The sequence below is a fragment of the Microcebus murinus genome, chromosome 16, assembly GCF_040939455.1.
Source record: "Microcebus murinus isolate Inina chromosome 16, M.murinus_Inina_mat1.0, whole genome shotgun sequence".
NCBI classification, from domain to species: Eukaryota; Metazoa; Chordata; class Mammalia; order Primates; family Cheirogaleidae; genus Microcebus; species Microcebus murinus.
In genome coordinates, this window is record NC_134119.1 from 52,777,344 (window position 1) to 52,793,563 (window position 16,220).

At 47.9% G+C, this 16,220-nt stretch overlaps 1 protein-coding gene and 1 long non-coding RNA gene across 7 annotated transcripts in view; one reads left to right on the forward strand and one right to left on the reverse strand.

Moving 5' to 3' along the window:
• Window positions 1-593: 593 nt before the first annotated feature.
• Window positions 594-4,631, forward strand: LOC105861841 (uncharacterized). The gene is made up of 3 exons (XR_001149744.3): window positions 594-778; window positions 925-1,050; window positions 3,072-4,631. It is a non-coding gene; the product is annotated as an uncharacterized LOC105861841 (long non-coding RNA).
• Window positions 4,632-6,736: 2,105 nt separating this feature from the next.
• KIAA0232 (KIAA0232 ortholog) overlaps window positions 6,737-16,220 on the reverse strand; it is a 77,624-nt gene continuing 68,140 nt past the window's right edge. For 2 of the 6 annotated variants that reach the window (XM_012747691.2, XM_012747689.2), the window contains 3 exons: window positions 15,082-15,186; window positions 11,442-11,539; window positions 6,737-9,215 (listed from right to left, as the gene is read on the reverse strand). In XM_012747691.2, coding sequence (XP_012603145.1) covers window positions 9,036-9,215; window positions 11,442-11,539; window positions 15,082-15,186 — 383 coding nt within the window. In that variant the 3' untranslated portion in view covers window positions 6,737-9,035. The remainder of the gene's footprint in view (window positions 9,216-11,441; window positions 11,540-15,081; window positions 15,187-16,220) is intronic. The other 4 variants (XM_012747693.2, XM_012747692.2, XM_075992943.1 and 1 more) reach the window with 2 other exon arrangements.

Genomic DNA, 16,220 nt, shown 5'->3' on the forward strand with positions numbered 1-16,220 from the left:
CCGAGGCGGGCGGATCGCTCGAGGTCAGGAGTTCGAAACCAGCCTCAGCAAGAGCGAGACCCCGTCTCTACTATAAATAGAAAGAAATTAATTGGCCAACTAATATATATAGAAAATTAGCCGGGCATGGTGGCGCATGCCTGTAGTCCCGGCTACTCGGGAGGCTGAGGCAGCAGGATTGCTTGAGCCCAGGAGTTTGAGGTTGCTGTGAGCTAGGCTGACGCCATGGCACTCACTCCAGCCTGGGCGACAAAGTGAGACTCTGTCTCAAAAAAAAAAAAAAAAAAAAAGCCTTAGAAAAATCCAGACAGGCTGTGGCTCAGGCGGGTCAGAGAGCCCCTCCGAATCGTGTCTAGGAGAGATTAGAGAGGGAACCGTGACGTCATTATCACCAGAAAACTGGAGTTGAGGCAGTTTTGTTAGAAAAGCAAAATTTCTGAGGCAACAGACCCCGCTCGGCGCGCGTCAGGCCCCGAAAGTGAATGAACAAGAGCCCCGCGAGCCGAGCCGAGCCGAGCCGAGCCGAGCCGAGCCGAGCCGAGCCGAGCCGAGCCGAGCCGAGCCGAGCCGAGCCGAGCCGAGCCCCGCGACCCTGCAGCCGCGCGGGCTCCGAGCTCCTGCCGCCGCGCCTGCGCGCCTGGGCTCTGCGCCCTGCGGCGCCTGGACGCGCGGCCTCCTCGGTTGTCTGAATGAGGACTACATATGCCCGGGTGCAGGAGTCCCAGGGTGCCCCTGCGCACCACCAGGATTTACTCCACAAACATTGGGACGCCACCAGGTGCCAGGCCTGAAACCCCCCAAGGCCGCTGCTTTGTCCTCGCGGGGGTGGGGGGGAGGCGGTCTCTGAACTGGCAGTGCCCCTCCCCCACCGGATTTCACAGGTGGGGGGACACGGCCCAGAGGCTTCTTTTTCTTCCTAATTAGCAGCTTGACCGCCAACATGAACAAACAACCCCAACCTGCTGTCCCCCCCTCCACTGTGACAGCTCTGAAAGGCCAAGGTGCACAAAGTCGACAGGCAAACCAGGCTTCGCTCACCGCCTCGCGCAGGTATGAAAATGTCCTCCCGTTCAGACACCCCCAACCCTGGGCGGAGTGGGCGCCGTGTCAGGTGCAGGAATTGAGCTCCGCATGGGGCAGTCCGTCTCCCGGAGGCTCAGGTCTCTCTGGTTCCTCTCCAGCTGGGGAAGAGGGGGTGGCAGGACGGGGTGGGTCTGGGGAAGCGCGCGAGCGAATGCCTGCCCACGCGGGACGGCCAAGCCCACCAGCATCCCTGGGGAGGCCAGGCGGTGGCAGCAAGGCTGCCCACGGACCACCGCGTGGCCGGCTCCAGAGCAGCTGTGTGAACGCAGGGCAGCACTGTTGCTCAGAGCCAGGGTCTGCCACCAATTAATTTTGCCACCCTGGTGGCGTCCCTAACTCTTCTGAGCCATTTCCCCGTCTGTGGTTGCACGGGGCTGTAGGGAGGCCCGAGCAGAAAGCACGTGCAAAGTGCCCGCAGGGCAGCCCCAGGGGCCTGGGGGAAGTTCGCCACTCCTTATCACTGGCCTGCAGCTGCAGTTTGTCGGAGGATACCGTGGCTGTTTGACATCTGTGACTGCCAGGAACTGGATCCAGAGTAGAGCCAGAGACGGTGCCCTCGGGCCCTTGGCTGGGGGTGTGGAGTGCCTGAGCAGAGTCAACCAGAAAAGGGCCAGGCTGCTCAGGAGCCCTGGGAAGCCCCTGGTCTTGAGCCTGGGGTGTATGGCACCTCCTTTTTCGCAGAGAGAGAACACTCCTGGCTCTGTCCACAAAGTGTTGTGTGTCCTGTGCTGTTGTCCTCAGAGTTCCCAGCCTGGGGCTTACTAGAGGACAGACGGGCCTGTGTGCAGGCCAGGCATAAGGCAGGGTCCCGTGAGCCGAGGAGGGGCTTCCCAGACCTCAGGTCCGAGGTGGGCTCAGGAGCAGTGGGGGTGCGATGCTAGTTTTGCAGTCTGTGGAAGCCACTGCGGCACAAGGGTGAGGCCCTGCACTTGGGAGTCTGACGGCCAACAGCAGATCCGAGCTCACTGTCACCAGTGGGCACCCCCAGGCCAGGCCTTCGGAAACTCTGGGCCTTGGTGATGGACACCCCAGCATTGCCAGGAAGGCCCCCCGAGATGGTGGGCACGTGGATCTGCTCTGTGCACTGCAGCTGGGTCACAGCGGCGGGGCTCGAGGGCCCCAGGAGCTCCCAGAGACCCAGGAAGCAACAGTCCTCCCCTCTCTGGAACGAGGCGCAGCAGCACTGCTGGTCCCATGGCGGGCCGGGAGCAGGAGTGTGCTCCGCACCAGGGAATAAGCAGATGCTTGCCCCGTGGCTCACCAGCTCACGGGGTGTGCCCCCCTAGCCTGGGAGGGCGGAGCGCACCAGCTCATTTCAGTAGAGAGGAAAGCAGTCTGCTCAGGGTCACACAGCTCTCAAAGGGAAGAGGTGAGGGCTCTTCCTGTCACATCTTCTCAGGTGGCAACAAGGAAGGAGGGACTGACAAAAACACGTGTGCTCAAGGGCTCCCGGCTCAGGACCTCTCTGAGAATGAATGTTTAATGAGCCCCTCAGCTTCAAACGTGGCCTCACCTGGAAGGGGCCAGTCATTGGCCCCACCAGTGACAGAGCCTGCTGGGGTGGCAGACCATCTGCTGGCCCCTTTGCCACCATCCTTTCCTGCAGACAAGGGGGTGTGGAGCCCCTGGCCAGGCCTCCAGCCTGAGCACCACCAGGATCCAGGCACAGCCAAAGGAGCTGCTGGTTTCCTGTCTGGAAAGGGTGGTGTGCCCTCCCTAGAGAATGAGGTGATAGTGAGGTGACCACGGTCAGGGATGAATGGCCTCTGTAGAGCTTAACCCCCACACCCCACCAACAGCTCCATGGAAACGAGGGGTAGTAACCCACAGTCCTGGAGACAGACCAGCTAGGGTCCTTACAGGGCTTTGCTACCACGGGACGAAAGGAGGAAGTGAGAGGCAGCCTGCAAAGACAGGATTTTCTCCTTAGTTACTGGACTTGATGTGGCAACTTCTTTGCATTTCCGTGTTTGCTCTTTTGTGTCCAGGATCCAGCAGACCACAGGGAGCAGAGGGACCTCGTCTTGTTGACCTTTGCCCTCTAGCATCTATGTGGACAGACTATATCATCTTGACAACCAACCCTTACACGAGGGTCCTACTGTGACCTCCATTCACACTTGAGGATACCAAGGTGCAGACAGTAACTTGCCCAGGGGTGCACGGCCAGGGTAAGAGTCGGGATTCCCAGAAATGACATCCCCGCAGATCTGCAGGAATACATAATTCACAAGGGTTAGGAAAGAGTGCATGGCAGAAGCAGCCACCTCTCCCTGACTTCTCAGTTAGTGGGATTATTTTGGTGAGATGAGGTTTTGGAGTGTTCAATGGACTCTGTTTGATGGACTCTGATAGTACCCAAGTTGAATACTGGCTCCAACCTCCTGGCAAATGCCTGATGTCTCACTATGTCTGTTTTCTCCTCTGTAAAATGGGGCTAACACCCATACAGTGCTTACAATGCTTGGCACAGTGTGAGCCCCCAGTGAGAGCTGCTACCATTATTAGCACATCATCTGACACCATCCACACGTGAGGTGGTGTCATTACTAGTGTGATAAAGTGAGGCAACCGTCCCTGAAGATGCAACTAACCAACCACACGGGTGATGCAAGGCCAGCAGCGGGCTCTGAAGCAGCTGCTCACTTCCCGCTCTCTGCATTCGAAACACCACCAAGCTGGGGATGCCATCCAACTGGCTGCTTTCAAGAGAAACCAGGGATAGGGACTTCCTTTCTGTACTGGACTGCTGCACATATAAAGCACTCCTGGGCAGCCAGAGCCATCAATGCCTATGCTCAGAGCCTGTCAGGGTGGCATCTGTAGTGGCAGAAGCAGCAGTCACAAGCAGAAGCCTGAGCACTGAACCCCTAGGACGGTTCCAAAGACACTTAGCTGTGATGTCAGCACCCTGGGGTCTGGGGTCCAGGGTCAGGCCAGAGGCCTGTCTCTGCATTTGAGTGCACCAAGCATCCCTCGGTAACAGGGTCACTCAGCACCCACCCTGCTCTTGCCGGTACGGGCATTTGTGAAGCAATTATGCGACAGTATTTATAGAATCACAGCAAAAGGTGACAACCATCAGGTGCCCGCCTGTGATTAGGTAAATCAAGAGGAAAGGGTGTCTGTATGCACCAACTCATGTTCTGTACCAACCTCAGGTACACGTATGAAGGGAGCCATCCTAGACACAGGTGTCACTTCCTATCAGTCAGCATAAGGACTCGATAAAAATGGTGTTGGGGTGGCTGGCCAACTATCTGGGAAAAAAATACAGCCAAATTCTTAATCCTCAATCCTTGTATACAACATATATGCTTCAAAGATGAACTTTACATAAACTATATGGGTGCTTGAAAAACATGGCAGACTTTTATACTCTTAAGGTGGAGAAAGCATTTTAAAACACACCTATACATCCCAGAAACAATAAAGAAAAATGTAATGAAACAAAATTTAAATACCTCTGTATGGAACCCACTTCTCCTGTCCCCAGATAAAAGGGACACAAGCTAATAAAAAATAAGTACTTGTCTCAAATAACCAAAGTTGAGTGTTATTAATAGCTTATAGAATGGTGAGAAAATAGATGCTCAACTTCAAAAATAGGCCCTAAAGGACCTCTTCTTTTCCATGATGTTTGTGACATTGTGACATGCAGCAGTAGGCATTCCAGAGGTTAGAATTTCCCTTCGAGACCAATGCATGAGATACAAGGGATCTTCAAAAAGTTCACGGAAAAGTCGTATCATGAAAAACCTATGAATTGATTTCAAAATACTTTTGCACCAAAATAAACTCATACTAACTTATTATAACATGTCTGAATAGGATCTAGTTTGAGGCTGGAAGGATAAGACATTAGTTTGAAAAGAGCCCTATCAGACCAGCATGAATGCTACTAAAATTGAAGACCAAATTTATGGTGAAGCTTAGATAGAAGAATGGTGAAATTCTTGAGTTGCTTTTCAGAAAGTTTATGGGGACAATCTCCCAAGAATCAGCAGTTTACCAATAGATAACTTGTTTTAAGAATGTGTGAGATGATGTTGCTGATGATGCCTATAGCAGCAGATCATCCACATCAATTTTTTGAGGGAAAAAAATCTTGCTTGCGCCCTCAGGCAGACAATAGCAACACTGCACATATCTCATCTGGTTCACCTTACACCATTCTGACTGAAAAACTAAAGGTGAGCAAAGTTTCTGCTTGATGGGTCCAGATCAGCTACAGCCAAAAGCAGAACTTCCAAAGGAAATTTTAAACAAGTGGGATCCTCCAGTATTTCTTTGAAGAACTGTACAGGAGGTAAAACATGGCTTTGCCAGTACGGTGTTGAAATCAGAGCACAGTCCAAGCAATGGCTAACAAAAGGTAGACGTGGTCCACTCAAAGCAAATGTGGACCAGTCAAGAGCAAAAGTCATGGCAACAGTCTTGGGGGATATTTAAGGCATTTTGCTTGTTGATTATCTGGAGGAATAAAGAATGATAACATCTGCTTATTGAGGGTGTTTTGAGAAAGTTAGCTAAAGCTTTAGCAGAAAAACTGGGAGAGCTTCACGAGAGTCCTTTTTCACCATGACAACACTCCTGTTCACTCCTCTCATCACAGAGATTTTTGGAGAGTTTTTACAGAAAATGATTATAGTCCTGATTTGGTTCCTTCTGACTTCGTTTCCTAATCTTAAAAAAAAATCTGTAAAGGGCACCCATTTTTCCTCAGTTAATAATGTAAAAAAGGCTGCGTGGATATGGCTAAGTTCCCAGGACCCTTAGTTCTTTAGGGATGGACTAAATGGCTGGTATCATCATTGACAAAGTGCCTTGAACCTGATGGAGCTTATGTTGAGAAATGCAGTTTATATTTTATCTTTTAATTCCACTTTCCCATGAATTTTCTGAAGTTTCTTTGTACATGTTTAAGGATGTCCATAGAAAAATATTCAGATACCAAATAAACAAAAAAAATTCTAAATGTTTTATCAATGAGGAACATGTAAATTTATACAATAGAATACAGCTATGAAAATAATTATGTAGCTCTATAATTATTGACATGAAAAAGACATCTGAGTAAATACCTATTTCTGAAGTTACAGAAGAATAGGTACAGTACCCTCTTAATGTACATTTCTCTATGTTATGTACCTATCATACACACTGTACAGTCAGGTGTCTGAACAATGTTAGTATTTACTGTCTCAGGATGATGGAAGTACAGATGATTTTTCCTTTTCTCTTACATCTTTAAAAATACTGGTTTCTTTTTTACAGTTAACATCAATCATGATAACATATATATAAGTTTTATTTTTTCAGAAGAAAAGAATGAATGAGCTTTGCCTACCATCTAGGGACAAAAATGCTGTGTTTTCTTTTGCAAGACAGACTGAGCAGTAACAGTTCCTATGTGTACTGTGGGGTGGGTGGGGAAGGCCAACCCATTTCTCAGCAGCTCCCCCACCCCCACCTTCTCCTCAGGCAGAAAGCGGGCACAACTGCATTTTCAGCGCCACCTGAGGGAGAGCTTAATGATCTCCATCCGGAACAATGTGACCTTGGCACTTGCTATCTTCCACTGATGCTTATAATTAAGAAGCTGGGGTTCTTTACATAAAAATCTTTACTATGATAAATAAAAACAACAAACTGTTTTTAAAATTTTTATTTGGTGTTAACTCCACAAGAAAAAAAAATCAGTTACTCTGGTGTACGTGAAATCAGAACAATACAACCACGGGGGGGAAAAAAATCTCAGCCCAGGAATGGAAACTGATACTTCAGTGCTATGGATATGCAATGCGCTTCATACCACAGTGCGTTTCAGCGTTTGCCAACTTTTTTTAATGCTTTTTCTTTGTGATCATCATCCATTCACAAAACTAAAAACCACACTTTCAACTCTGTTGCTGAAGGCCTCTCAGCTTCAGCTATTAACTATGAAAACAAATAAATACATAATTTGTTAATCCCTTTGCCCATTTATAATCCATCCCCGTTCCCCTGTGGAAGGTGCTGTATCTTCTCACCCATGTCTGAGGAAGTCCGCACCTTTGCCACCTAGAGCCCTTTCCTTACAAACAGCAGCTGTCCAAAATCAACTATGCTCGAGGTTGTGTCTGAAATCTAATTATTTGGTCTCAGCTACATAAGCAACAATTTCTAGGATAATCGTCACTGTAGTGATTTTAGGAATTTACAATTTCCAATCCTTTTTTTGCCTTTACTGTTAAATTATATTTCAGTGCAGATGCTAATCATTTTTTAGGAAGCTCCAGAAGACAGAAAAATACATAAAAACTTATCTGAAGTCTGTAAATAAATAACAGCCACATAAAACCTTACACGTGTGCGTGCGCGCGCACACACACACACACACCCACCCACCCGCTTTAAAGTGTCAAAAGATGTGCTATATAAAAATGAACCCTGACCTGCGGTGAGATCAGACCCAGTGGGCACACCAGGCTTCTCACAGTGAGGACATACGGGACCACAAAGACGCCATGGTCTTTGATGGCATTTTCTGTGTTATCAATTAAGAAAAAGGCAACAAAACCCAAATGTTCAAAGCAAATCATAGATTTTATAGCCAATTCAGCTCCCAGCTAATAAATTATGTATTTAATGCCTGTCAAAATCAGTAGTGAAGCTGTCCAGTCCCTATCAGATTTTTCTGCCATTCTCGATGTTTTGGACATGCTAAATTGATTTCACAGATTAGGTGTTTTGTTTTGTTTTAAACAAGTTGGTAAAAAAAGAAAAACTATATTGCTCCTCCTAGCCTTAACCTGCGGCACATCGTGACAGCTGAAGAAGGTGATCGGCACACATAGACATGACGTGTCCAGGTGTCCTGACCCCTGGGTTCCCCAAGTGAGACTGGACAGTCAGCACAGCAATCACACAGGCATGTGGGAAAGCCATTACTCTACCCGCCCCGCCCCACCACACACAGAACCTGCCCAGAACATTCTCTCAAACACAAAATGAGATATAAGCTACACTATATCACAGCCACAAGAGCAGCTAGCTGCAGCAGCCAAAGATTTCTTTGAGTGATGAGGTGGCCTTTACTGAATGCCGTATGTTTATAATTTCAAGTTTTGGGGGCTTCAATTCAATGTAGGTCACCAGAAAATAATAATTTACAACTATTTTCCTTACTATGTATTGTAAGACTCACCACAAAGAACCCTGAATTATGTTTTGGTATACATGCAAGAACAGGTTGTGGGGAGAGGGGTGTACCCCACTCTGCCTCACATACCGCCCCATACCCCAAATCCTTGGCTTCTTCAGTTAGCAAGAAAGTCACAAACCATAGTATCTTCCATGATACTTTAGGGGGAAAAATCCTAAGATAGAAAACACAGTATTTTGTAAGTCTCTAAAAGCACACCCTTGTGGTTCTCACTTCAAATGTACATGAGATTTTACTGAATAAAGACTGCAGATGAGTCACCCATGCTTCTCTCTGGCCTTCAAAAGGCACTGAGCCACTGCAGGGTAAGGATTTATATCCCAGTTCTTAGAGAACAAAGCCTAAATGTTCCAAAGCTAAAGTCTCTGAAAGCAGAAGTGGTTGTTGACACTGCAATGCTAATAAGGTAATAGTGATATAACTGCAGTTAGAAGGAAAATTAACTGCAGTTAAGATGCAAAAAGCAGTGAAACTTCTAAGACAAGCACATGCACACCCATTCTTGATTTGACAACACAATCTAGTCTATTTCAAATAGTCAAGAATTTAACAGCTTGGAAAAAAAATCTTCAACAGGATAGCTGTCTTCAACTCTAAAATAAGTAAGAAGAGAAAGATAATTACTGATCTGAATCAGTTAATTGAAGAAGAAACCTAAGTTGTTGTGTTAGATTAACAGGCTCACAAAAGAGTAATTTTCCATCACATATCACTTTTAAAAAATAATATGTACTACTCTGCAGGTTTAGAGATGAGTTCGAGAGAAGAGCTCCTCTTCGCTAGGGTCCACCCATTCACCTCCACCTTCTGAGCCCGTGTCTTCTGAGCCGGAGCTCGTGCTGGAATAAATTTTTCTTCGGAAGCCATTTGATTTTGCTCCAGAATCTCTCTCTCCTGTACATCTTGCTTCATAAACAGAAGACACCTAAGATTAAAACAATTTTCAACAGATCAAAAAGACACATTATTTTCCAAAACGGCTGAGATACTCTTTATTTATATAGAGAGATGAAATTGTTTTCCTGTGGAAAGTAACAAAAATGTAAAGAGTTTTACCATTTCAGAGCAAAACAACTTCTCCTCCCCAAGGACCCCAAATCCTAATTCTCCATTTTTAGTCACTTGGACAAAATGTTGACTACGTTAGGGTAGGATAAAAAGACTTCTTTCCTTTTTTCAACTAGTGTTTTTTATTTTTTAGAGACAGAGTCTCACTCTGTTGCCCGGGTTAGAGAGCCGTGTGGCATCAGCCTAGCTCACATCAACCTCCAACTCCTGGGTTCAAGCGATCCTCCAGCCTCAGCCTCCTGAGTAGCTAGGACTACAGGCACGTGCCACTGTGCCTGGCTAATTTTTTCTATATATTTTTAGCTTTCCAATTAATTTCTTTCTTTCTATTTTTAGTAGTGACTGGGTCTCACTGTTGCTCAGGCTGGTTTCAAACTGCTGACCTTGAGCGATCCTCCCACCACAGACTCCCAGAGTATTAGGATTACAGGCATGAGCCACCGTGCCCGGCCTCAACTAGTCTTTGAATGCCTGCTGTGGACTAGGAACCATGCTGGGCACGGGGACTCCAGGTGGGACGACATTGCATGTGGGGCTCACATTCCGTGAGAAGACAAACACGCAAACCAACAAATTCGACCCTAGACTGCAGCACACACCTCAGGCAGTGAGGGGAATGCTCTAGACAGGGGTGTTGGAAAGGCAGTTCTGGGCAGAGGTGCCAATGCTCTGTTGTATGGGACTGTCCCCCCACCAGAAGGTTAGCATCTCTAGCCACCAGGACACTAGATCCAAGTATAAGGTCCCTCTGCAATCACAGCGACTAGCAAAGCTCCCCTCCCCCCATCACATGGCTGGCAACACCGCACCCCATATCTAAAAGGCAGCATTGTCCCTGGTTGAGAACCCAAGGCAGAAGCACAGGAAAGCCACACAGAGTGAGGGAGAGTAGCAGCAGATGGAGACAAAACATACAGGGCCTCAAGGCATGGCAGGGAGTGTGGATCTGTCCCACATGCAAGAGCAAAGGGACTCATCACGGTTAGGAGTGTGGGCCCCAGAGTCTGCTGATTCTGGGGCCCACTTCACAAGTGTACTTCCTATATGACTCTGTGACTTTAGATACATGGTCCTTAATCTTTACACGCCTCAGTTTTCTACTCTGCAAAATGGGCATTGCAATAGCATCGACCTCACAGAGTCATTGTGAGGAGTAAAAAAGATACCACTAGTGAGGCCATTCTGTCCGCTGTGTGGAGAGAAGACAGGAGAAAGAGGACAAGAAGAAGGGAGGACAGACACTGGAAAGACCACAGTAGCCATTCAGAGTAGACAGTGGTCTGAACGAAGGGGACAGTGGTGGAGACAAGAGAAGTGGGGGGATTTGGTGTGGCTGAGAGGTGGAATAGTCAGGATTGGCAGGCGGGCTGTGTGCGGAAGGTGACAGAATACTGACTGATGCCCATTCCCCATTTGGGGCTTGACGCTGGGGGGGCTGTGGGAACTATGCACTGGGCAGAGCTGGTGAGGGGCCTCAAACACCTGCCTGTCCTGTGAAATCTGACAGGCCGACAGCAGGACTTGGACAGCGATGCTGTAGGGTACTCAGGAAGACAATTCCTACAGGACTTGAACTGACACTGACAATCAACACTGAGAAGGAAAAGAAGTTTCCCTAGATTCATTCACCTGCCGCCTGCCTAACTGAGGAAGGCCTGAGATGAGACTGAACCAGGCATAGGCCCTGTCTGGCCTTCAGGGTGGTCCCAGGCTTGCTCGGGAGGCAGAAATGCGGATATCGAATGCAGCTGAATGCTCCGGCTGCAGCAAGGAGTGTCCTACACAAGGTGCGGCAAAGACACAAACAAGACAGAATTCGTTCTGCAGAGGCCAGGACAGGCAGGAAAAAGTACACTGGAAGGGCTCCCTTGTGGTGTACTTGGAAGTCCTGACAGTAAATGGTCGAGGCAGGAGACAGAGCAGACCCAATTCAAGGGCCAGAGAAGAGGAAGGCCACGTCCACAGACCTTGCTGATTCCTGGGAGGGGCGTGGGGCACTCACATGACTCCAGCTTTCTGACTAGAGTGACAAGTGAGGTGGTGGCCATTTTTAAGTTAAGAATAAGGAGGACAGTCCACTTACCCTATTAAAATCTAACAGACGTTCTTCATTACTGGGTATTTCTTTAACATCTGGATATTCTTCTATACCATTCTCTCCCTTGGCATTTGTATAACATTCTTAATCATTTTGAATGGAGAAGGGAAAAGAGGGAAAGGGGGAAATTCCATTAAGACACAGTTATGAAACACATTTTTGTTTCATTTTTTGCTGAAAAGTTAGATCAATTAGGCATCCCAACCCTTTGGAGATTTTAAGTAGTCACTAGAAGCCCAGCCAGCCAGATGTGAAAGAGAAAAATGCTATGCCAATAAAAAAATTCTTAGATTGCTTAGTGAGCTGTATTTTAAAAAACAGACCAGTATAACCATATATTCCTGTTATTCCACCATGCGACATTCATCAGACAAATACATACTCACACCTATAATGTGACAGGCCCTGGGAACACAGGATAGAGAGACCAACAAGACCCATGCTCTCCCAATGCTGTATGGAGGGAGACAGACGATGCACCATAGGTATATTCATATAGCAACGAACAAGGAGTCTCACACAGGAGGAAGTGCAATGGAAAAAACAAAACAGGGCAACATCCTTGTTCATGCTTCCTCAGCTCAAAAGCATGCTAAACTATGTGCTTATCACATCTGTGAAACAGGGAAAAGAAATGAGGCTAGTGGGGATCAGGCAAATGGCCCACAAAATGGGAAAGAAATGTAAGCTGGAATGAGAAGTAGTCAGATAAATCCAACCAGTCCAGTGGTTCTCAGCCATGGTTGCGTATTCTCATCACCTGGGGAGCTTTAAGAGCAGCCCAGATTCCCACCAGGGACTATGACTGAACCAGCCAGGGTATGGTGTGGGCATTTTCTAAAAAGCTCACTGGTGATTCTGATTCGCAGCCAGGGCTGAGAACCTCTGCCCTTCATCTCAACCAGAATCTTTGTCCTTGTAAGTCCATGCTGGGTCAGAGGCACAGGAAAGAGTGAGAACTTGGGCAGGGCTGCATTTGGACTCTGGTTTTGACATTCATGGTATGTATGTATAAGTCCTTCACCACCCTTGAGCATCTATTTCCTTGAAACCAGACAACACCTGCCACCCCTTACCACAGTCACCATGAGGTAGTTCAATCAGACATATCGTAGACATATGTGTACCCCACGCACAAAACCGCAGAGGACAAGGCCAGTGCCCAATGACTGCTGTGCCTTCCACCGCTGGGTGGCGAGCCTGTGCCAATGGTAAGGCCACTTGGGCCTGGCTGAGCCTTCTCCCCACAGCTGCGTGGCCACATTAAAGATTCCACAACCTTCAGTTCTCTCTGATGGCTTCAAGTACTCCAAGTTACTGTTTTAGGTTCATGAGAATAACCTAGGTTGGTTCTAGGACTTTAGTCAATTCCAAGTTATGCTATTTACTTGGGGGTTTTTTTGGACAGGGTTTCACTCTGCCATCCAGGCTGGAGTGCAATGGCCTGATAAGAGCTCAATAGCTCACTGCAGCCTTCAACGCCTGGGCTCAAGCGATGCTCCTGCCTGAGCCTCCTGAGTAGCTAGGATTACAGGTGCATGGCCACTATGCTTGGTTCATTTTTTTATTTTTGTAGAGACAGGGTCTCACTATGTTGCCCAGTCTGGTCTTGAACTCCTGGCCTCAAGCAATCCTTCCATCTCAGCCTCCCAAATGCTGGGATTACAAGCGTGAGCCACCATGCCCAGCCTGCTATTTACTTGTGATGTAACTTTGGGCAAACCATTTAACCTCTCTGAGCCCCAGGTTCCCTCATCTCTGAAACAGGAATATTACCATTTCCCGTCACAGGTTTCTGTGCAAATTCAAAGAGGTGATATGTGTAGAGCCTCAAGTACAGTATCTGGCATACACAACAACATCTTCTATGACTACCACTAACCAAAGACATGGGCTGGGGGCTTGGCCTGCTTTAGGGCAGCTGAGGAGGAAGCCATGTGCACTCTGACCAGGCCTCGGGACCCCTGCTCCACCTGTCTAAGGAGGCATCTTTTTCTTGGCTTTCCCTGCCAATCCCCCACCCACTCCAAGCCCCACTCTGTCTGGTTACCCCTTGTCCTTGGCCAGGAGATGCTCACAGGTGCAGGGAGAGCCATCTGCATCCTAGCCCTTCACCTTCTCTTCCTGTTTCAGGAATCCTGTATGCATAGAGGATTTTATCATACCACATGGCACTGGGAAAGGCAATGCTGACTGCCACCGATGTTTTTCACGATGTTTGTGCAAAAGCCGCCAGTTTCAGACTACAACTATGTGCTAGGCACTGTTCCAGGCACTTCATCCTTTTAGCCTCCTTTTATCAATACAGCAACGAAGGCACAGAAAGGTTAAATCACCCACTGCCCAAGGTCTACAACTGGGAACAGAGGCACTAGATTCCAACTCAGTTTTGTTTTTCAAGCCTGAGCCCTTCATTGGTGTCTACACTGCTTCCCTGCAGGGTGCTCACTTTAAGGCTAAAATAATCCAGAACTTAAATTAATTGAGTCTTCAAAGTACTGAAAATCCAAGGGCATGAGCTGTGGAGATTGCTGCTGGGAACAGCAGTACTGCCACACAGTCTGCAAGGGCCTCTATGGTCTGGCTGCTTGGCTGGCATTATCCCCACAACACTCCAGTGCGGTGCCCTTTGCCAGCCATGCTGGGACATACCGAACACACTCCTGCCCCTGCACCAGTCACTGCTCTGCCTAGTACCGCTTCCTGCAGGCAGCCCCAGTTGTCACACGGTTTATGCCCTACTCCCTCAAGCCCCTGCTCAGAAGACACCTGATAAGGAGGACAGGGACATGGTCTATTTGCCTCAGCATTCCAAGAGCCTAGAATAGTGCCGTCATAAGGTAGCACAAAATTGCTAGGATGAACACATCAACGCACAGCAGGGTCGGCAGGTGGCAGAGTGCAAACAGCTTGGACTCTCCTGCCAGATGGGTGCCTGGACAAGCTGTCCCACTCTGGAGCCTCTCCCTGTCTCTTCACCTTACTATAGAAGAGGATAATGCCACCCCTCCTTGCCAGGGATGCTGAGAGCTCCCAGGTCAGCCGTTGGCTCAGAGCAGCAAATGACTACTATTAATTATTTGCAACCTGGAAGCATCAGGAGTTCCCAGGCCCTCTGGCTGAGTGACTACCTGTTTCCCTGGCTAACCTCCTCCTGAGACTACATGCCCTACCCACATAAGCTAAAAGAAAGATGCTTCATGGTGCACTGTAAGGCATCATGCAGGGATTCGACTCTCAGTGTGAGCTACAAGTCATTCAAAAAACTGGTCAGTCACCATTATCTGTTCCACCAAGTGCCACCTCACAATAAAAACAAAGTATTATACAGAAGCATTTACCAATATCTACCTAGAGATTGTACAGATCACCAAGAACCTGGAACTAAGAGTTGGAACTGGATTCCTTTTGATAACAGAAAACTGGACTAAGGGTGTAAAGACAGCCCTTGACCCACTAACGAAGCAAAACTATCTGAAAACCATCCGACACCATTATAAGGAACTGGTCCCCACAAAGTGGCATCCCACTCTCCCACCAGGCTCTTCCTGAGGGGTCCTCTGCAGCACAGCTCTGTGCACTTCCTACCTGTATTCTGTAAACTGCACCTGTGTCTTCCACTCACCCAATTCGCCAGACTGGGCACGGATGAAGCAAAGTCTGTACTCCTGCTGCCCTGGTGTCTGCCTAGGCCCCAGGTGCAGACAGCTGCTATACAGGACAAGACTTCCTGGCCACAAGAAACACAAACTGGATTTCAGTCCATACATAATAGCTAACTGCATGATTCAGGACAAATAACAGTACTAAACTTGAGACTCAGCCTCCTAATCTGAAAACTAGGGGGAATATTTTATAAAGCTATTATAGGGCTTATATAAAAGATTGAAGGCACCTTGCAAATAACCAAGGGCTACCCAGATACTAGCTAATGGCAGAGCAAGAGCAGCAATAGGCCTTTCATAAATGTTAAATAAACAAAGATGCTATAGTGAAGACTCAGACCTACACTCTCCTTATGATCCAGTAGAACCTTTGAGAAGGAAGAAGGCAGGGTTTTGGGAAACCCTCTGTGGCTACAGACCACAAAAAAGCAAACGCTTCCAAAGAAGAGTCAAACTGGCCAATGTGGACAGACTTCTATCCCATCAGCTAGGGCACATGTTGCAAAAGAAAGCTAGCAGACGCTTTCTCAGCAGCTGCTCTGTGCAAGGCATTGTGGCTAGCAAGACGTCATGAGCCACAAGGTAACTATAAATTAGCTGCGGAGACATCATACATATGAATATGTAAATACCAGCAAAAGAATTACATAAGCCCGTCAGGGCTCTGACGGGAGAGAGTGTTAAATAGATGTGGTGGCCAACAGAAGACCAGGAGACCACACTCTGGACAAGCTCAACTAATCCATTCAGGTTGCATCCTTAGTTCCCACTGCTCCCAAATTTCAGATCAAGATTTCTTACAGCCTCTGGGTGTGTCTACCTAGAAGGCTCACACATTGTTCACTTAAAAAATACATCAAACTGGCCAGGCGCGGTGGCTCACACCTGTAATCCTAGCACTCTGGGAGGCCGAGGCGGGCAGATTGCTCGAGGTCAGGAGTTCAAAACCAGCCTGAGCAAGAGTGAGACCCCGTCTCTACTATAAAAAATAGAAAGAAATTAATTGGCCAACTAGTATATATAGAAAAAATTAGCCAGGCATGGTGGCGCATGCCTGTAGTCCCAGCTACTCGGGAGGCTGAGGCAGAAGGATTGCTTG